This window comes from Saccopteryx bilineata, chromosome 3 (assembly GCF_036850765.1).
Source record: "Saccopteryx bilineata isolate mSacBil1 chromosome 3, mSacBil1_pri_phased_curated, whole genome shotgun sequence".
Taxonomy (NCBI): domain Eukaryota; kingdom Metazoa; phylum Chordata; class Mammalia; order Chiroptera; family Emballonuridae; genus Saccopteryx; species Saccopteryx bilineata.
The window spans coordinates 263,882,788-263,905,225 of NC_089492.1; the positions used below are offsets into that span (position 1 = coordinate 263,882,788).

General features: G+C 48.2%; 1 protein-coding gene and 1 long non-coding RNA gene across 2 annotated transcripts; one reads left to right on the top strand and one right to left on the bottom strand.

Moving 5' to 3' along the window:
* The first annotated feature begins 1,722 nt into the window (after positions 1–1,722).
* FHL3 (four and a half LIM domains 3) lies at positions 1,723–6,387 on the top strand. The gene is made up of 6 exons (XM_066269599.1): positions 1,723–1,950; positions 3,677–3,850; positions 3,939–4,113; positions 5,069–5,238; positions 5,364–5,550; positions 5,677–6,387. The coding sequence occupies exons 1-6, from the start codon at positions 1,936–1,938 to the stop codon at positions 5,829–5,831; spliced, it is 876 nt and encodes a 291-aa protein (XP_066125696.1). The 5' UTR covers positions 1,723–1,935; the 3' UTR covers positions 5,832–6,387.
* A 949-nt stretch (positions 6,388–7,336) lies between these two features.
* On the bottom strand, positions 7,337–20,873 carry LOC136329125 (uncharacterized). The gene is made up of 3 exons (XR_010730155.1): positions 20,793–20,873; positions 15,555–15,609; positions 7,337–7,629 (listed from the first exon to the last, which is right to left on the bottom strand). It is a non-coding gene; the product is annotated as an uncharacterized lncRNA (long non-coding RNA).
* Between the last annotated feature and the right edge of the window lie 1,565 nt (positions 20,874–22,438).

Here is a 22,438-nt window from a genome sequence, read left to right on the forward strand (position 1 = left end):
CTGGGAGACTCAGGCTGGAAAGATTGAGAAGCAAGAATGTGGGGAAACACAAACTGTGGGCCAACTGAGTTCCCATGAGGAGAGGACCTGAGACAGTAAGATTGAGATCAAGAAAGAACCCCAGGCATACACCAAGACAGCCCCAACTTATTTTTAAACTCATCTTGGACAGGCTGCTTCAGCCCTGGGAGACCCAGGGTGAATGAACTGTTCCTCTCTTGTCCCCAGAGCAGCTGCTGGATCCTTCTTCCCACCCCCTCTTCCCCTAAACTGCTCTGACTCCCAGGCCCCTTGCAAGGCGGGGAGGAGAGAGTGGAGAATTTGGGGTCGCTGCCTGGTAGCAGGGGGTGGAGGTGGACTGAGTTCTCTTTTCCCCTTAGCCTCCTGTCAACTCCAGGGAGCTGGGGGAGGGGTCTGTTCTGATCCTGACTCACAGCTGTGGGGCCTGGCCAGGGTTCTGGACATTAGAGCTGGAGGGGGGCAGAAGGGTTGAGTGGTTGGCATGGGTAATTGGAAGGGCTTCTGGGTGTCTTCCAATCACAGGGCTGGCAGCTGGGGAGAAGAGCTGGGCTCCTGTGCTACTGATGTCACCCAGCATCTCATATCCCTCTGCTCTTAAATGCTGACCACCCCCTCCACCACCTCTGCAGCATTTCCAGGGAAAGAAAAACAGGAAAGGGATACTGGGCTCTTGGATACCTGAATGACCTTGAGTATGCCCCTGCCCTGTCCCTGGCCTCTGTGCTCAGCTGTAAAATGGGGATGGCACACTGACTGTCCTGCTGCCTTTTGTGAGATCTGATGGGACGGTGGGTGGATGGGTGGGAATGCTCTTTGTAAGAGGAAAGCAGCATACGGGTGTGTGCACCTGTGTACCTGTGTGAGGGGTCTCAAGAGCTATGCTCACCGGAGTCAAGCTGACCCCATCCCCTGGGCCTCTTTGGTGCTTCTAGCAGAACTAGGGATTCCCTCTTTGTTCTCTCCCTGGGTCTACACTGAGAATGTCCAGGTCAAATCCCAGGCCAGCTCCTTGACCTGGCCTGGCTGAGAAACTATTGTCTGACCCCCAGTATGAGGGAGGGGCTGATGATAAAAACACTAATATCCTCCATTTACTAACAATAACTAACTACAAGGTGCTTTCCAAGTATCATCTCATTTTAGACTGACAATAACCCCAGAAGGTAGTATTTGATGGAGGCTCATAGAGCTTGAGTAACTTGTCCAGGATCACCCAGGTTTATATTTCACAGCTCCAGCCTCTCCACACCACATGCCACAGCCATTTATCCAGCCATTCTGAGCTCAGAGATTCACTGAGAGGTGCCAAGTGTGTGTGTCTGGGTCAGGTGTGTGTGTGGGGGGGGGGGGGTTGTTGGGAGGGGCAGGGGCTGAGAGCCATCTGGCCCACAGAGCAGTGTCCTCTGCGCAGCCCTCCCCACCGTGAAGGAACACAAGACTGGCTTCCTCAGTCCCCCAGGGCCTGCCAGGAAACGGGGAGGAGGGAAATGGGCAGAGACAGGTGGACCATGATAGTGCCCTTCACTCTGTCCTCACTAGAGCCCAGCTAGACAGACTTAGAGGATTCTGGGAAGGAAATAAAAGCCATGCCCATACCCTATTTGGGGTGCCCCTGTCTCAGAGTGGTGACTGCCTCCCAGGGGGGCGGGCCCAGGGCTAGCATGGGCCTGGGAAGGGCCAAGCCAGGAGGGAAGGAAAAGGCCCAGGGCACTCCTGGACAGAGGCATGGCCACACTCCACCTGTGTGGCCCCCTGCTGCCCGGTGGCTGACAGCCCAGGCAATCCTCAGATGTTGGGCCAGAGGAAACCCAGGCCTGAGTGGTGGAGAGCGGAGAAGGGGGGTACCCTCTACTCTACAGTGTAGCCCCTGCCCCAGAAATCACTGCTCTGAAGACTCCAGCTTCTGGTGGCCTCATGCCCTGGCTTAGGGTATGAACTGAGTGCCCTCCCATTGTACAGAAGGACAGCCATGAGCTCACGAGTCATCCTGTCAGAAGAGCCAGAGCCTGCAGGCCTGGGGCATCTGCTGGCGCCTGGAGTCTGAACTCCAGGCCAGAGCAACACTTATTGGCGAGAATTTCCCACTGGGGTAGCTGAGAGAGGAGGGCTTTTCCTTCAACTTGAGCCAGGGCAGGCTCTGGGGACTAGCAGTTCCTGAGCTCTAATGAGGAGGGAGTGGGTTGGTGGGTTCCTTTGTACTCCCAGGCTCATCTGCAGCTGTGAGAACATCCCCTTCCTATGGGTCCTAGTGGTTCCTCTCCACCCATCCCGGGATCCCAGTCCTCAGAGAGCAGGCTCATGATGGAGTCTGGAGGTGGGGAGCTCTGAACCTGCGGCTAGAGATGAGTCAGGGGCAGCAGAAGGGACCAGGAACCCCACTTCCCTACTTCCCCCCTACTCCCCATGCTCCTGTTCCAGAGGCAGCTGTGTGGATGACCTCATCCCACAAACATGCTTTGTTCCTGAGAAAATGGAAAGTGTCTGAGGTTTGGTGGGGGGTGGGGGGGTCTGCAGCAGCAGCTCTTAGGGCTCCCCTTTGCCTGACTCCGCATCCCATGGGGGCCTGACTGGGGAGAAACGTCTTCAGTGGCTCCCACTCTCACCCTTCACTCCCCCTGTCCCAAACCCTTAGAAATCAGAAAAGCTGAGGAGAGGCTGTCACTCCCAGAGGCAGGGAGAGGGAAATCACCGCCCAGGGGATGGAAAGCTTCCAGGGCTTCGGCAGATGCTGCCAGGAGTGATGCCCCCCAGCAGGGGATGGCAGGAGGCACACTGCATAATCTGCCTCCAGTTCCCTTCTGCCTCCCCAGGCATCTCATTTCCCTTTTCTCTCCCCTGTTGCTGGCAAAACCTGACATCTGGCCATCTGCGCTGCCACAGCTGCTGCAGATGTTGCAGGCCAAGGCTGCCCGGGCTGGTGTGACCAGAGACCCAGCAGGGGGTGAGGGGCAGAGGGTCCAGCTGGGGAAGTTTGGCTGGGTCCAGCTTGCAGGATTTCCTTCCTGCTTAAACCTAGGCTGAGCCTCTGAAGTCCTTGTTGCTGGACTGATTCTCCTGGGAGGTGAGGCTCAATGACATTGCCTCCTCCACCTCCACAATTCATCCGCCCAGCATCCCTCTAACATTCCACTGTTTCCTGGATGGGGACAGGGACAGGAACAGCTCATTCCCATCCCTAATTTCCTCACTCCAGACCTCTGGGTAGAGGTTCCTTTATCCATGTCTCAGGGTCCCTTCCTGGGAGTCAGGAGAGTGGGAGTGCTATTCATAGGGGATAGGATGGGGTGGCTCTCTGCCCCTGTTCTTGCCCCCTTGGGGACAGTAGGGACAGTGGAGGCTAAACTCAGGCTGGGGCAGGAAATGAGTCACTGACCCAGGAAAAGCCCCCTCCCCCCAGATCTGCCAGGGCCCAGATAAGAAAACAACTTCTGCTTCCTGATTTTTTCCTGACCCCCTTCCACCCCCACTGTTAAATACAGAAATAGACACACAGGATTCCTGGGTTTCCAGAAGTACCCTTTCCCCTGCGCCACCTACTCTGACCTGGCATTTTCTATGCTTGGTCTCTTGTTCTTTGTTTAGTACCAAGGGCTCTTGCAAGAGGCTAAGCCACAGTCCCTCTTGATGACTCCACTGCACCTTGTGTCCCTAACAGGGCTCACTCACAGCCACCATGAGTGAGGCCTTTGACTGTGCAAAATGCAGTGAGTCCCTGTACGGCCGCAAATACATCCAGACAGACAACGGCCCCTATTGCGTACCCTGTTATGACAACACCTTCGCCAACACCTGTGCTGAGTGCCAGCAGCTGATCGGGCATGACTCAAGGGTAAGGACCAGACCAAACAGGACTGAGAGTGGGTGGAGGTCGGCAGGATGGGGTAAAGGTCCCAGTGCCCCTGCCATGCTTCTGGCAGGAACTGTTCTACGAAGACCGCCACTTCCACGAGGGCTGCTTCCGCTGCTGCCGCTGCCAGCGCTCCCTAGCCGATGAGCCCTTCACCTGCCAGGACAGTGAGCTGCTCTGCAATGACTGCTACTGCAGTGCCTTCTCCTCACAGTGCTCCGCCTGTGGGGAGACCGTCATGCCGGGTACGTCCCCGGGGGCTCATTGTGTGTGGGACCGGCATGCCTGGCATCTTTGTAGGGTTCGTGCATGTGCAAGGGACTGGCACACCTGGCTGATACATAGATAGAGGCTTATAAAGAGCTGCACAGGCAGCCTGTTCCTGGATACTTAATGTATGCAGGATCTGTCGTGCTTGTATGCTCTTGGGAATTTAGCATCCATATGGACTGGCATACACATGAAAACTTAGCATGTACAGGAACTGACAAGCCTGGTACATTCCTGAGAGTTTAATGTGTGCTGGACCAGTGGCCCTGGTATACACCTGTGGGCTAACCATGTATGGGCAGACTGACACAACTGGGGGCTTAGCATGTCTGAAGAGCTGCATGTTTGGTCCATGTAGGAGCTAAGAGTATGCTAAGACTATCATGCTTGATGCATTGGGGCATGATGTATGCAGAGACACATAAACAGAGGGCTTACCATGTGTGCAGAGCTGCGTGCTTCATATATGTGAGGATTTAGAATATGTAAAGAATGGCATGACTAGCATTTACAGGGATTTAGCATAGTCTCAACGTGTCAAGTTCAGAACATTAAAACTTTGTGTGGGCAGAAGTGGGGTCTTTGTGTGTGTGCTAAAACCATCATATCTGGTGTAGAAGAGCTTAGCATATACTGAGTCATCATGACTGTGACATGAGACAGTCATATCTGGTCCATATGGGGACTTCACATGTGCCAAACCCTCATGTCTAGGTTATGGGGGCCTAGTGCATGCTCAGCCAGCATGTCCAGTGTTTGGGGGAGGTTAGCATGTGCAATATACTTGGTGAGGGCCCTGCTGCATGTTCATGGACACCAACCTGCTCAGGCTATGAAAGCGGTGAGGATTCTCCTTGGGATGGGAGTAGCAGAGAGTGGCACTCAGGAACTGGGGACACAGCTTCTGAGTGGGACCCCTGTTCCCCACAGGGTCCCGGAAGCTGGAGTATGGAGGCCAGACGTGGCATGAGCACTGCTTCCTGTGCAGTGGCTGTGAGCAGCCACTGGGCTCCCGTTCCTTTGTGCCCGACAAGGGTGCTCATTACTGTGTACCCTGCTATGAAAACAAGTTTGCTCCTCGCTGCGCCCGCTGCAGCAAGGTATGGGCTGGGCCAGCAGGATGGGGACACTGGTCTCCACTGCACACGTGGGTGGGGGTCAGCAAGGTTCTGTTGTAGGGTGGGAATCCCCACTCCCCACCTGCTGATAGATGCTGCCTCCACAGACGCTGACACAGGGTGGCGTGACATACCGTGACCAGCCCTGGCATCGGGAATGCCTGGTCTGCACCGGGTGCCAGACGCCCCTGGCAGGGCAGCAATTCACCTCCCGGGATGAGGATCCGTACTGTGTGGCCTGTTTTGGAGAACTCTTTGCACCCAAGTGCAGCAGCTGCAAGCGCCCCATTACAGGTGGGATAAGGGTCAAATAATTGAGTGGGTAGGGTTCAGGCAAGGTAATGGGATCTGGGATTGGGTAAGGCTGTGGGCCAGGACCGCCCTCAAGATCTGAAGAGTTAACCTCCAGCCTCCCTCCAGGACTCGGTGGAGGCAAGTATGTGTCCTTTGAAGACCGCCACTGGCACCACAGCTGCTTTGCCTGCGCCCGCTGCTCCACCTCCCTGGTGGGCCAAGGCTTTGTGCCTGACGGAGACCAAGTGCTGTGCCAGGGCTGCAGCCAGGCAGGGCCCTGAGCCAGGGCTCCCGGGCCCAGGCCCTCCCAAACCAGGGCTCGAGGACTAAGCCTCCTTTTCCAAACCACCTCTGGGACCCAGCCTCTCCCCAACATCCCTGAACTGGTACACCCTGGCCCAGGACCCCTCAACCTGGGCTTTCATTCATATACCCTCCCAAGCCTGAACTCCAGAATTCAGCCCTGTCCCCTAGAGTCATGGTTCCCAGACCAGTTGTCTTCCCCAAAACAGGGCTCTAGACCCCAGCCCTCCAAACCTAGATTCTGGGACCCAGGCCCCTTCAATCTAGGCTTCTCTACAGAGATTTTAGGTCTCTTACGGGTGCCTGAGAGGTCCTAAACTCAGAGTTGACCCTCCCCACCCCCCACTCCTCAGGGCTGGGGCTGTTCAGGCAAGCAGGTCAGGGTTCGCTGGTTAGGGAGTCCTCGGGTACAGGGTTTTGCCCAGCCCGTGTTCGTTGTGTTTCTCATTTCAGCTTCATTTTGCCCAGAGATGGGCAGAGGGGTGGGATTAGTTCACCCCCTTTGAGATTCTGCAATAAAGCAGTGTGAGTTAGCACAGGCCTCTGTGTGTTTGTCTGGGGGTGGAGGGATTCCTTCGCAGACCCCGAGACGGGCTATTCCAGACCTCTGTGCAGGGCAGATGGGGGAGCTGCAGGCCACGGTGGGAAATCTCTCCGGAGAAAGGGGATCCCCGCTGCCGCTAAGGGATCCTCTTGGGCTTAGCCTGCCTCCCCACTGCTGGCTAAGGGGTTTTTCCTCTGGTGGAGAAGGGAGGGGTTTGGGGGAGGTTCCAAACGGGAGCGGGTGTGCGGGTGGGTTCCCCCGTCAGATACAAATCGCCCCCCTCCCTTAACAGCCCTTACCAAATCCCGCAAAGCACCCAGTGCAGCTACCCAGCCTGGGCCCAGACCCTCAACCCCCTTCCCCCTCTTCCCGAGGATTAGTGGAGGCGGCCCGGGATCCGCTCGCAGCCGCACGTTTTTTGCCAAAAAAGGCAAGGATGCAGCTGCACGCGCCGCGGGAACATCTGGATCCGATTCCCGGCATGAATGGGTCATGGCCCCGCCCCCCATGATTCAAGGGCGGGACGGGAATGAGCGAAGGGGGCTGGCCCCCAAAGTGGGGAGATGGGGCGGAGCGCTGCCCCCTCACCTGGCCTCCGACGCTCCCTGTCCCTGCTGGCGCTGCGGCCTGTGGTCTGGGCTCGCGGTCCGACTGTCGGAGACGAAGGACTCATGGGCACTCGCCGCATGCTCGGGCTAAGGCGCTCAAGACCTCGCCCGCAGCCTTTTGGGGTGGGGGCCGGCGCCGCGGGCCTGGCGGACCCTCGAGCCCTGTGGAGGGGGTAGGAGAGGCCCTCGGGTCCGCCAGAACCGCGTGATTATATGTATGTCATGAAATGCTCCCAGAAATCCTGTGGGGCGGGCATTTTTCCATCTCACAGAGGCGGAGACTCCACTTGCCGGTTCCCCAAAGTTACGTAGGTAGTCATTGGTAGGTCCGGGATTCTAGTCCGCTAAATACTGCCTCCCTGGCCTAGGCGAATTCTAAACTTTCTGAAGCCACAGTTGACATTGTCAACAAACTTTTACAAATGCCCACCATGTGCGCTCATAATTAATTATTTTATATTTCTATTTTTGCCTTTTTTCCACGAGTCTCCCGAGAACTGGGCTTGCGCCTGCCTCGCTCACCCCTCCATTTTCAGCTCCGGGCACTTGCTACAGGTTCAATAAGTACTCGCTGAGGAAGAGTAATCCAAGCATAGGAAACAGCTGATGCAAAGACATGGAGGCCTGAAAAAGAAAACATGGTGCTTTGGAGAAGCAGCAAGTCATTTCATTTGGAGGAAGTGCCAAGAGACTAAAATGGCAGGCAGAGGCCAGGTCATAAAAAGTCAAATGCCAAGTTAAACAGACCTCACCCTGCGGGTAAAGCAGCCAGTGGAAATGTTTAAGCAGGGACATGAGATGATCACTCTAGCTGCAGTATGAATAATGGAGTGAAAGGTAAGATGAGCAGGCCTGTTAGGAGGCTAGTTCAGTGGTCCAGATGAGAGATAATGAGGCAGGTGGCAGCAGGAGTGGAAAAGACAGGACTTGGTGACTGGTTGGACAGAGTGGGGAAGGAGAAGGTTTCAGGGAAAGGAAGGCAGCAGGTAAATGATGTTGCTTAGGTCATCTACCCACCCTAAGAGAGAATTGTGTGATACAATACTGTCATTAATTTCAAGATAAACGTTTTTCAGATTTAACCTCACAGAAACCCAACACATTGTATAATCAAAGCTGTGACATAGTTTAATTGATCTTTTTTCTTTTTTTCTTACTGAAACATAAAATAATGGTGAGGTTAACATTTGATGGACTCTCATTTTCAAAAAAATATGGTAAATCCCAGACCTTACCAGGGGGAAAAATATATACACATGCTGAGTCTCTGTCTCTGCATTCCTGAATGGAGACTTTTTACCTTTGTCCTGGTGGTGTAGGAAAAGTGTCTGGTGAGGAGTTGTACCTGGGGTCTTCTCCCTAACACTGTGGCCTTGCTTCAATTTTTAGATGTAAATATACTTCTCACAACATCCCATGAACAGGAAACACAACAGTCATTATCTCAATGTTATTTTTCAAACTTTGAAAACAAAACACAATGCATGCTTATTGTAGAGAAACTGAATTCCAAAAAGTAAAGAGAGCAAAAGGTCAATCACTAATAATTCTTGATATAAGCTCTCAGTTCCTTTTTGCTAAAGCATGCATGTGCATATGGATTTTCATTTGTAGTTTAGGGTTTATTTTTAAATTGAAAAAGTCATATCCAGTATGTATCTGAAAAGAAAAAACTTAATCATGCTGTCCTTTGCCTACAAAAAAAATTTCCTCCCATACCAGATCTTCCAGGCTCCCTCCTCATTAAAAACCATTATTTACTGTTACATGGATATCCATAGAGAAATAATTTCATTAGGCATCTATCTTTATACACACTATTGTGCATCAGACTTTTTTCACTTTGTGTGACTATCATTCCGTATAAGCTTATACAGATTTTTAAAACAGCTTTATTGAGGTATACGTTATATGGACCCCAGGAAGAGAGATTCATTTGATGTGAACAAGAAAGAATTTACTTGCTGAGATGGACTCCTCATGGTCAACCTAGGACCCACATTTTACAAATAGAGTCTAGCAGCCATCACTGGCAGGGGCTTCTTGCATACTCTGTAAACCATGAAGAATCTCTGACTGACTACTCGGTTTTCCGCACTATACCTTCCTAGTTTATGCCATCTGAGTCAACTATTTTATTTTATTTTATTTCTGAAGTTGGAAATAGGGAGGCAGTCAGACAGACTCTCGCATGCTCCCGACTGGGATCCACCCGGCATGCCTACCAGGGGGCGATGCTCTGCCCATCTGGGGCATAGCTCTGTTGCAACCAGAGCCATTCTAGCGCCTGAGGCAGAGGCCACAGAGCCATCCTCAGCGCCCGGGCCAACTTTGCTCCAATGGAGCCTTGGCTGCTGCGGGAGGGGAAGAGAGAGACAGAGAGGAAGGAGAGGGGGAGGGGTGGAAAAGCAGATGGGCGCTTCTCCTGTGTGCCCTGGCCGGGAATCGAACCTGGGACTCCTGCACGCCAGGCCAATGCTCTACCACTGAGCCAACCAGCCAGGGCCCTGAGTCAACTACTTTAGAGGAGTTCCTAGTTTCACTTTCTAACCAATGGACTGAGACCTGCCCTGATCCATTAGAATTGTGTGAATTTGAAAATCTCATTTACATAAAATGGCTCTAGTTAGGAACCTGGGTAGGAACTTTTAGCATAAAGAACAGCCTCCCTTTTGTCTCAGTTAAAGCACACTTTTGCTTGTTTACTGAAGCCTGTGTCTCCCCGGTTTGCAAACTGTTTACCTTAATAAAGTCTCTCCTTTTTTTTATTGCAATACCTTTTGGATTTGTTTACATTTTGGTGGCAGCAGTGGGATCTGAAGCAACACCCAGACTCTCCTCCCTGTGCTATCTCAAAATCAATGCCCTGGCTCCAGCAAGAGCCCTTTGCACTTAGTTGTTTTCCAGAGGAGCTGAGAGGCCTCAGGTAAGTATGCTCTGAGATCCAGACCTCCTACACTTTCCAGTGTGGTCTCGAGACTGTTCAATTCAGGGAAGAAACCTTTCATAAGGTTCAATCTGGACTTGGTCCACATGGCTCTTGTACTCATAAGGCTCACACTCCATATAGTTCTTTGGACCCTGTCTATAAAGTTTTGTGGAGACAGTAGGGTTTAACCCATTTATGCTTCATGTTCCGTTATTAGAATGGTAGTGATGTGGGAGTTATTTATATCCTATTGCTCAAGGTCATTGCCAAGGTCTGATTTTTCACACATCTGCCTCCTGAGTGTACATGTTACCATGGAGTACACAGAGTTAGTCACTGCTGCAGATACTGGCTTGGTGCGATCTTGTCAAAAAATGATGTGAATTTCAAAAATTTCAACCTTCAGCATAAATGGGTTAAGGGGCACTCAAAGAGATGAAGGGGCATCTTCATTAGGTGAGTGTAAATGGGCAGCCCACATTCTAAGCTTTCCCTTTTTCTTTTTTAAGTGAGAGGAGGGGAGATAGTGAGACAGACTCCCACATGCACCCTAACCAGGATCCATCTGGCAACCCCCATCTGGGGCCGGTGCTTCAATCAACCAAGCAATCCTCAGCACCTGGAGCTGATGCTTGGCCCAACTGAGCTAGCCTCAGCTTCCAGGGCCAATGCTTTAACCAACCGAGCCACTCACTGTGAGAGGGGAAGACAGAAAGAGAAAGGGGAGAGAGAGGGGAAAAGAAACTGATGGTCGCTTTTCATGTGTGCCCTGACCAGGGATTGAACGTGGGACGTCCGCACACCAGGCCGATGCTCTATCCACTGAGCCAAACGGCCAGGACCTAAGCTGTCTTTCAATGACCAGCCATCCTCTGGTACCTCAGACAACTTTATGCACAAGATCAGTAGCACAGAAAGTTGTAACTGGCTGGGTCTTTGGACAGAAATCACTCACACCCAGAATAATCTAAAACTTGACTGGCCCAGATGGGGCTCTTTTGAAATGTCAAAGCTTGTTTAGTTGCACACACAATTGAAACAAAGAAAATACTGAACCTCCCAAAGAAAATGGGAGGCTTTCTTTAATACCTTGATAGCTCTAAACAAAACCTGTTAACACCTCTCCTAAGAGAATAATTATGCCCTGGACAGACAGCTCGGTTGGTAAGATTATCATTCCAATATGCAAAGGTTGCCAGTTCAATCCTGCGTCAGGACACATACAGGATTGGTGTTCCTGTCTCTCTCTTTCTAAAATTAATAAAATCAAGCAATAAATAAAAAGAATAATTTTAAATTGAATAAGTGATCTTTATTGAATATCTTGATCAGGTGCCATTGTCTTGTGCATAATAGAATATCTGATTTTTTTTTTAGAGAGAGTCAGAGAGAGGGATAGATAGGGACAGACAGACAGGAAAGGAGAGAGATGAGAAGCATCAATCATTAGTTTTTCATTGCAACACCTTAATTGTTTGTTGATTGCTTTCTCATATGTGCCTTGACCGCGGGCCTTCAGCAGACTGAGTAACCCCTTGCTCGAGCCAGCGACCCTGGGTCCAAGCTGGTGAGCTTTGCTCAAACCAGATGAGCCCGCACTCAAGCTGGCGACCTTGGGGTCTTGAACCTGGGTCCTCCGCATCCCAGTCCGATGCTCTATCCACTGTGCCACTGCCTGGTCAGGCCCTGAATATCTGATTTTTATCAACTTATTTACACGTTGATAAATTAGAAAAAGAAATTTGTACCTGCAAAGATGAAGTTAAAGAGGAACCATTGGGAAACTTCCTCTAAATTTTGCATGTTATTCTGAAGCCAGACCTACTAACAAGTCCTCAGAAAACCACCCTCTTCACCTCTTCCACCTCTCCCACCCACTTCACACCTCACTCTCTCCTCCCTTTTCTTCATTTTCTGAACTTCCCTTTTTCTCTTCTCCTGATATCTTTATTTCTCTTAATGCACTAGACTTTCCTCCCCTTTCCTTAATAGCTACTTTTAAGGTTGAATTGGGTGATAGAGACGCCAAATTCTTATGCCACTTAGACTAAATCCGAATTTATGGCCCTACTAAAAGGTCAGGACTTCCCTGGCCCTAAAATTAATTCCCTTGAATTTAAATGCACTTAAATCTAATTATCAATGCCTGTGAGCCTGTTTTTTTCTGATCTTTTTTTTTGTTTTTGTTTTTGTTTTTTGTTTTTTTGTTGGTTTTTTTTTACAGAGGCAGAGATAGACAGGGACAGACAGACAGGAACAGAGAGAGATGAGAAGCATCAATCATCAGTTTCTCATTGCGCGTTGCGACTTCTTAGTTGTTCATTGATTGCTTTCTCACATGTGCCTTAACGTGGGCCTTCAGCAGACCGAGAAACCCCCTGCTGGAGCCAGGGGCCTTGGGTCCAAGCTGGTGAGCTCTTTGCTCAAGCCAGATGAGTCCGCGCTCAAGCTGGCGACCTCGGGGTCTCGAACCTGGGTCCTTCCGCATCCCAGTCCGATGCTCTATCCACTGCGCCACCACCTGGTCAGGCTTTTTCTGATCTTTATCAACTTATTTACACGTTTGTAGGAAAAGTTTAGCCTGGAAATTTTTGTTGACTGCTGATTGGAATCAATCTCAGGGGACTTTAAGTGGTGCCCAAGGCATTGAGAAGTAACAACAGGCCACTAAGAGTTGCCCCATCCCCCATGTATAAGACACACCATAATTTGGGGGCCCCCAAATTTTTTTTAAATGTATTACATAAAGTTATTGAACTCAAGTTTTTCTTATCATAAAGTTCATACAATTCCTCATCACTGTCAAAATTCCCATCCATTAGCTTGTCCTCATCTGTGTCTGATGACGAATCACTGTCTTCAACAATGAGTGTAAAAACAAGCGCAAAAAAGTGGGAAATGCATGTAAAAAAATCTATAACCACTGTATAAGACACACCCAATTTTTAGACCCCAAATTTTTCAGAAAAGGGTGCATCTTATACATGGGGAAATATGAATATTCCCTAAAACTTTCCTTGCCAACTCATTTGGAAAGCGATACACCATTGTATACAGAAAAAGGACAAACCTGTTCTTGATTGTTTTGATAGATTTGAACAGACTTTGGGATAAAAAAGTTGAATGATGCCTGACCAGGCAGTGACGCAGTGGATAGAGTGTCAGACTGAGAAGCAGAGGACCCAGATTCAAAACCCTAAGGTCACTGGCTTGAGCGCAGGCTCATCCGGTTTGAGTGTAGGATTGCCAGCTTGAGCACAGGGTTGCTGGCTTGAACTTGGGATCATAGACATGACACCATGGTCGCTGGCTTGAGCCCAAAGGTTGCTGGTTTGAAACCCAAGGTCATTGGCTTGAGCAAGGGATCACTCATTCTGCTGGAGCCCCCTGGTTAAGGAACATATGAGAAAGCAATCAATGAAATGAACAACTAAGGTGCTGCAATGAAGAATTGGTGCTTCTCATCTCTCTCTCTTCCTGCCTGTCTGTCCCTATCTGTTTCTCTCTCTGTCTCTCTTACTAAAATAAAATAAGTTGAATGATAAACTCTGGCCAGATAGCTCAGTTGGTTAAAGCGTCATCCCAATCCACCAAGGCTGAGGTTTCAATCCTCGGGCAGGGCACATACAAGAATCATTCAGGCCTGACCTGTGGTGGCGCAGTGGATAAAGTGTCGACCTGGAAATGCTGAGGTCGCCGGTTCGAAACCCTGGGCTTGCCTGGTTAAGGCACATATGGGAGTTGATGCTTCCTGCTCCTCCCCCCTTCTCGCTCTCTCCCTCTCTCTCTCCTTTCTAAAATGAATAAAAAATAAAAAAACAAAAAACAAACAAAAAAAAGAATCATCCAATGAGCCCTGGCCGGTTGGCTCAGTGGTAGAGCGTCGGCCTGGCGTGCAGGAGTCCCGGGTTCGACTCCCGGCCAGGGCACACAGGAGAAGCACCCATCTGCTTCTCCACCCCTCCCCCTCTCCTTCCTCTCTGTCTCTCTCTTCCCCTCCTGCAGCCAAGGCTCCATTGGAGCAAAGTTGGTCCGGGCGCTGAGGATGGCTCTGTGGCCTCTGCCTCAGGTGCTAGAATGGCTCTGGTTGCAACAGAGCAATGCCCCAGATGGGCAGAGCATCACCCCCTGGTGGGCATGTTGGGTAGATCCCAGTCAGGCACATGTGGGAGTCTGTCTGACTGCTTCCCCGTTTCCAACTTCAGAAAAATACAAGAAAAAAAAAAAGAATCATCCAATGAATGCATAAGTAAATGGAACAACTAATTGATGTTTCTCTCCTCTCTCTCTCTCTCTTTAAAACCAATAAGTAAAAAAAATAAAATTAAGTTTGAATAATGAAACTCAATCTGTTCAATTTCATATTTGTGGCCAGCTTTTCTGAAGCCTTCAGTCCCTTAGTAAAACAACATGACCTTAGCTGGGCTACAAGACCACCGCACAAGATGGCCTCTTTGGCTAACCAGCTATTTTAGACTTCAGAGAAAGACAGGGAACCTAGGGCTACATGAGCCCTAGATTATCAAGATAAAACCACTAAATTCTGGCACTCCAACTACAATTAAAAAGAGATAGTCCCTGGCCAGTTGGCTCAGCAGTAGAGCATTGGTCCGGCGTGTGGAAGTCCCAGGTTCGATTCCTGGTCAGGGCACACAGGAGAAGCAACCATTTGCTTCTCTACATCTCTCTCTCTCTCTCTCTCTCTCTCTCTCTCTTTCTCTCCCTTTACCCCCTCCTGCAGCCATGGCTCAGTTGGAGCAAGTTGGCCCTAGGTGCTGAGGATGGCATCAAGACCTTGCCTCAGGTGCTAAAACAGCTCAGTTGCCAAGCAATGGAGCAATGACCCCAGATGGGCAGAGCATTGCCCAGTAGGGCGCTTGCCGAGTGGATCTTGGTCAGGGTGCATAAGCAAGTCTGTCTCTCTGCCTCCCTACCTCTCACTTAATTAGAGAGAGAGAGAGAAATGCACTGCTTTTCCCGAAAGTAGCCAGAGGTGACTTCTGAAAATAGATCACTATTCACTTGACCCAGAAAATCCCAGAAAATATGCAAATCAAGAGTTTCAAATCTTTGTGTTCACTTTAAGAACATTTGTAAAATGCCTAGGCCAATGGTCGGCAAACTCATTAGTCAACAGAGCCAAATATCAACAGTACAACGATTGAAATTTCTTTTGAGAGCCAAATTTTTTAAACTTAAACTATATAGGTAAGTACATTGTTATTAACTTAATTAGGGTACTCCTAAGCTGGCCTTTGCTAAACACTCAAGGGGCCAAAGAGTCGCATGTGGCTCATGAGCCAAGGTTTGCTGACCAAGGGCCTAGGCCATCAATGGTATGCACATTTGAAAGGCCACCAAGTATCTGAAGGCTGTCACTCTACAAGAAGCAATGTGTGTCATTCCATCACTACAATAGTGGATTTGGTAGGTGTGCCCAGGCCAAACAGTGGGGCTGAGCACAGGGTTGATGGCCCAAAAGGAGTGCTGAATTTTTACTGCATGTGCTTAAAAATGCAGAGCAATGCTGAACTTAAGGGTTTAGATGTAGATTATAGATTCGGTGGTCATTGAGCACATCCAGGTGAACAAAGCTCCCAAGGTGCCACATAGAACTTACATGAGCTCTCCCTGCCACGTTGAGATGATCCTTACTGAAGAAGAGCCGGTTGTTCCTAAACCAGAACAGGAAGTTACAAAGAAGTAAACAATATCCCAGAAAAAACTGAAGAAATAAAACTTATGATCTGGGAGTAAATTCAGCATAAAGTAAATACTAATAAAAGTAGTAAGAGTGACTGACCAGATGGTGGTATGGATAGAGGATCGGTCTGGGATGCTGAGGACCTAGGTTCAAAACCCTAAGGCAGCCTGACCTGTGGTGGCGCAGTGGATAAGGCGTCAACCTGGAAACACTGAGGTTGCCGGTTCAAAACCCTGGCTTGCCTGGTCAAGGCACATATGGGAGTTGATGCTTCCTGCTCCTCCCCTTTCTTTCTCTCTCTCTCCCCCCCTAAAATAAATAAATAAATAAATAAATAAATAAATGTAAAAAAAAAAAACCCTAAGGCAGGGGTCCCCAAACTTTTTACACAGGGGGCCAGTTCACTGTCCCTCAGACCGTTGGAGGGCCAGACTATAAAAAAACTATGAACAAATCCCTATGCACACTGCACATATATTAAAGTAAAAAAACAAAACGGGAACAAATACAATATTTAAAATAAAGAACAAGTAAATTTAAATCAACAAACTGACCAGTATTTCAATGGGAACTATGGGCCTGATTTTGGCTAATGAGATGGTCAATGTGCTCCTCTCACTGACCATCAATGGAAGAGGTGCACCTTCTGGAAGTGCGGTGGGGGCCAGATAAATGGCCTCAGGGGGCCGCATGCAACCCACAGGCTGTAGTTTGGGGACCCCTGCTCTAAGGTCACCAGCTTGAGCTCAGGTTCATCTGGCTTGTGTGCGGGCTCACCAGCTTGAGTGCGGAGTCCCCGGCTTGAGCGTGGGATCATAGACAGGACCCTGTGGTCGCTGGCTTGAGCCCAAAGGTCACTGGCTTGAGCCCAAGGTTGCTGGTTCATGCAAGGAATCACTGGCTCGGATGGAGTCTACCACCATCCCATCAAGACACATATGAAAAAGCAATCAATGAACAACTAAGGTGCCACAACAAAGAACTGATGCCTCTCATCTCTCTCCCTTTCTTTCTGTCTGTCCATGTCTGTCTGTCTCTCTAATTAAAAATAAGTAAAAATAAAGAGAAAGACAGCTGCCCCAGAATTTCCACCCCCTCAAAATCAAAATGAGAAACTTTTTTCTGTAAATACCCTGGACAGTTTAACAGGGACTATCCCAAATACAAATGACAGCTATAACTAAACCCTGATCAAGTTTACTCCCCCTCAGTCTCTAAGTAGGACTAGGCATGCTCCAGGGACATTAAGAAGATATTTCCTTTACTTAAACCAATTAGGAGAATTAGATATTAAACTTAGGGATGAACCTGGTAGAGCTCTAACTGACACTGGAACCACCCTGCCTATCCTCAACCCCAACATGCTTTCAGAACCCCCCAAAGTTATGAATTTATCCAGACAGTCAGGGTAGCCAAGCAACCTATGACAGTCCCTAAATTCTTACCTATCCCTTTCCAGTTGAAACCTCTTGCTGGTAATCATCACTTCTTACCTATTGCATCAGCTCCAATACATGTCCTGGGAGGAAATTTTTTAGAGGCCTACGAAGCCCCTATTTCCTTTCCTTACCAGAGGATACTGTCACTAGGATGGCTCTCACCCAAATCCCCACTTACTCAACTATATACACTGTGTTCTCCAAGTGCTGCCCCAAAGCCTTTGAGCAGAAACCAACACTGACGTGGGCCATATCTATTTAGCGCCCCCAATTAAAATACAAGTAGACCCCAATAAACTCCTCCTCAGTAATAAACAACACCCCGTAAACCCTGAGCCCTTAGCCAGGATACAACCTACAAACTATAATAGATGACTTACACACACACACACACACACACACACACACACACACACACACACAGGAACAGCTAATCAGTCCTAGGGCCAGCCCTTGTAACACTTCCATCTTACTTACCTGCAAACCCAATGGAAGAGATGGAAGAGGTTGGCAATTTTCAAGACCTCAGAGCCATAAACAACAGTCATTCCCTGACATTCCATTGTTTCCGACATCCACCTCAGTCTCTAATGTTCCCTCTGAAAGCTGATCATTTTCAGCTACTGACCTCTGTGGTGCAATTTTTTCAGTAGATTCAGACAACCAATCTCTTTCTACCTTTACATAAAAAGGGTAATCTTCTGAAGAGGCTTGCCTCACTGACAGCCTCCATTAACTTCATAACCTAGCTTCCAAAGGACACGGGATTTCTAAAGAGAAACTCTGCCTAACTGGGTGGTGGCGCAATGGATACAGCGTTGGACTGGGATGCGAGGACCCAGGTTCGAGACCCCGAGGTCGCCAGCTTGAGCGCTGGCTCATCTGGTTTGAGCAAAGTTCACCAGCTTGGACCCAAGGTCACTGGCTTGGACCCAAGATCACTGGCTTGGACCCAAGGTCACTGGCTTGGACCCAAGGTCGCTGGCTCAAGCAAGGGGTTACTCGGTCTGCTGCAGCCCCCATGGTCAGGGCACATATGAGAAGGCAATCAATGAACAACTAGAGTGTCGCAATGAAAAACTAATGATCGATGCTTCTCATCTCTCTCCGTTCCTGTCTGTCTGTCCCTATCTGACTCTCTCTGTAAAAAGAAAGAAAGAAAGAAAGAAACTCCAATTTTGTCAAATCTCCATTAAGTTCTTAGGCCAACACCTAACTCCAGAAGGATTAAATCTTGATCCATCATGCCTAATGGCATTTTTAAAAAATTGTTTATTTATTGATTTTTAGAGAGAGAGAGAGAAAGAGAAAGTGAGAAGGGAGGAGTAGGAAGCCTCAACTTGTTTCTCGTGTGTGCCTTGACCGAGCAGGCCCAGAATTTCGAACTGGTGACCTGAACATTCCAGGTCAATGCTCTATCCACTGCACCACCACAGGCCGGGTCTGCATGGCATTTAGAACTCCCCCCTCCCTCAAACAAAAAGACAACTTTAGTGGTTCTTAAAACTTGCGGTTGTTGTTGGAACTGGCTTCTTAATTTTTCCTTAATGTCCCAACCACTTTATGAACTACTCAAGAATTCCTCTCCTGATCCCCTACCATGGACCTCTAATGTCCAACAATCTTTTGAAAGAATAAAAACCCAGGTTACTTAAACTATGACCTTAGGGCATGCAAATTATAGCCCCCCTTTCACCTCTTTACTCATGACCTCAAAGAGAATGCTCTAGGGGTTCTTACTCAACCTCCTGGGAGGCAGAATAGGCCTATGGGATATTCTAGTCAGCAATTAAGATGCAACCGCTCAAGGACTTCTTTCTCCCTTGCCTTAAGGCCGTTGATGCTGTTTCCACCCTTATAAGGCTACAGAGAAGATAGCTATGGAATCTCCTCTTACTATCTATGTTCCACACACTGTTTAAACTTTCCTTAATTCCCATCATACTGAGCATCTTTCTGCTAGTCACTCAGTCCAATATGAAGTCCTCCTCTGTCTTTACCCCACCTTACTGTCACCGAATACAACTTGTTTTCTTCAGCTATCCTACTTCCTCTTTTGGACAATAACATCCCCCACAACTGTATTACATTGACTGACCAACTCCTTACCCCATGACTGGATCTACAAGAAACCCCACTTCCCAACACAGACAAGGAATGGTTCACCAATGAATCCTATTTAAGAGGACCCAATGGCAATTACCAAGCTGGATATGCCATTGTCTTCCTTAATAAAATCATAGAATCCAGCCCTCGACCTGATGCCAAACCTGTCCATCAGGAAGAACTACATGCTCTTACTAAGGCATGATTATCAGCCAAAGATAAAACTGCCAATATCTATACTGACAGCAGATAAGCTCTTGGAGTAAAAGCATGTCTTTGCCATGCTTTGGAAACAGCCAGGTTTCCCTACCTCATTTCGACAGAAAATTAAAAACAAAGACTTTGTCCTGGCACTCCCAAATGCTGAACTGACTTTCAGAGCCTTTGCTGTTATTAATATTCAGATACATTCTTCTGCCCAAAATATGGAGGCACAGGGAATGGAATGGCTGATACCACAGCCAAATCGGCTGCTTTACAGGAGATAACAACAACCCTGTCCAATAAAAACCTCATCTACTCCTGCCCTCTCTCCGGGTTCTCAGCTATACCAAAGACTAGCTAAATCGCATGCCATTACTCTGGAGGATGAAAGAGGGGAATGGATTAAACAAGGTTGTTCCTTTGATTCTTCTTGATGCTAATGAATAGGTCCTAGTAACTGCCCTGTCCTCCTCAATGTTCTCCAAGAGGAGATTTTAACCTTTTTAACGATGATTTAACTCCTGAAACACTGAGAAAATGATCCAATGAGGAAAACAATATTATTAGGGTCCTTTACCCACTATTGCCCACCAGACATATCAGATGTGCAAAATTTGTCCAAAATATAATCCTGGGAAACTGTTGCATGCTTCTCTGGGCCACTTTCCATTAACCAGTGGGTCTGACTTTCTCCAGCTTCCCCTCATGTACACTTACAAATACGTGCTGATCATGATCTGCATATTTTCACATTAGATTGAGGCTTTCCCTTGCCATCAAGCCATGGCCCTGGTAGTGGCTAAGGTTCTATTAGAAAAAAGTATTCCAACTTCATGAGTCCCTCAAGTACTTAATAGTGATTGAGGAACTATTTTTTTATTTAGAAATTAAATTTAATGGGGTGACATTGATCAATAAAAGTACATAGGTTTCAGGTATATACCTCTATAGCATTTGAATTGCTGATTGCATTGTATACCCATCGCCCAAAGTCAAATAATTTTTCATCACTGTATATTTGTCCCTAGAAGAACTCATTTTATAAGACAAACTGTACAAACATTTGTAAAATTTGGCCTATCAGCATTTCCATTGTGCTTATCAGCTCCAATCCTCTGAACTAACCAATTGAACAAACCAATTGGTAGAACAAACCAATGGAATAATAACTACCCAACTGGCAAAAATTTGCATAGCATTTAGTCTGTCAAGGCCCAAGGCCCTCCTTAACCCTCCTCAACCTTCATTCTGTCCCCACTGGGAAATATAAACTTAAACGCCTTTTGAGATTATCACAGATCATCCTTTGCACCTAGATGAAGAACTGCACCAACTAGTACTTATTAAAAGAGATCACCCACATTACTGCAAGGAGCTTATGAATACCCTCCAACACAACACTAACCTTATAAAGATTCCTTCAACAGTGTGCTCCTGGAAGACGAGGAATGTCCTTACAGCCTCAAGCCCAGGGATTTTGTGTACTGGAAATGATACCAACTGAAAGACTCTCTTCAGTCCCTCTGAAGAAGTATTTTTGACCAATCCATGTGCTGCTGAATTCCATGATGTTGACTCATGGATTTATGTTTCTCATTTCAAAAAGGTTCCAGACCCTGCTGCTGAATGAGCTTCCCAGCCCATTGCTGAAACCAAATTTGACTGACCAAAATCCAGACAACAGGATGAGAAGAAGATGACAGCTGAGGTAGAAAACTGTTCCCAAGAAACTGAACCAGGCCTGTAGCACACCAGTCCTTACAGCAATTCTTAACTTGAATTCTCTGGTTGATCTTGTTTATAAGGCTACCCTGTATTTTGGAGAAGATTATCAACATGATAAAAAACCAAATTGTTCTCCCTTTTCTTCTCTCTCCTTCACTCTCTAATGTTTGGAAAGATAATATTTTAATAAAACTCTCTCTGAGAGTGCTAAGAGAGGATATTTAACTGGTTGTTGGACAAGTCACCAAAACCTCAAACTGATAAAAGACAAAAAACTTCCCACTTGTTGCTCCAGTTACCAAGTTTAATACTGTTTCCAGTGTCACTGTCTTCCCAGGCCAACCCTTATCCAACTTCACCTTGCAGGTAAACATTATTCAAAAACCAGAGACATCTGCCCCCACATTATTCATTGTCCCTGTGGTCTCAACTGAATTTAAATTTAAATCAGCCCCCCATCTCTTCCTTACTTGATCTCTAAATGTCTACATGACAAAAATAAAAAGAGAGCTATAACCAAATTATGTAAATTTGTTCCTTCCATTGGATACCACCCTGATGGATTTTGAAAAGCATGTGAACAGTTTCACCCTTGGTTGGAAAAATTCTCCATTCATACCTATGAATGAATCTATAAATGAGAATACTCAGGGGAGGGGGAGTGGTTTATGTGCCTCCCGGGTTCATTCTATTTTTATCTGCTTTTTTTTTTTAAGATTTTATTTATTCATTATAGAAAGGAGAGAGAGAGAGAGAGAGAGAGAGAGAGAGAGAAGGGAGGGAGGAGCAGGAAGCATCAACTCCCATATGTGCCTTGACCAGGCAAGCCCAGGGGGTTTTTTTTGTTTGGTTTTTTTTTGTTTTTGTTTTGTATTTTTCTGAAGCTGGAAACGGGGAGAGACAGTCAGACAGACTCCCGCATGCGCCCGACCGGGATCCACCTGGCACATCCACCAGGGGTGAAGCTCTGCCCACCAGGGGGCGTCGCTCTGCCGCGACCAGAGCCACTCTAGCGCCTGGGGCAGAGGCCAAGGAGCCATCCCCAGCTCCCGGGGCCATCTTTGCTCCAATGGAGCCTTGGCTGCGGGAGGGGAAGAGAGAGAGAGAGGGAGGGGGGGTGGAGAAGCAAATGGGCGCTTCTCCTATGTGCCCTGGCCAGGAATCGAACCCGGGTCCCCCACACGCCAGGCCGACGCTCTACCGCTGAGCCAACCGGCCAGGGCCAAGCCCAGGGTTTTGAACCGGCAATCTCAGCGTTTCCAGGTTGACGCTTTATCCACTGCGCCACCACAGGTCAGGCCTTATTCTATTTTTTTTTTTTTTTTT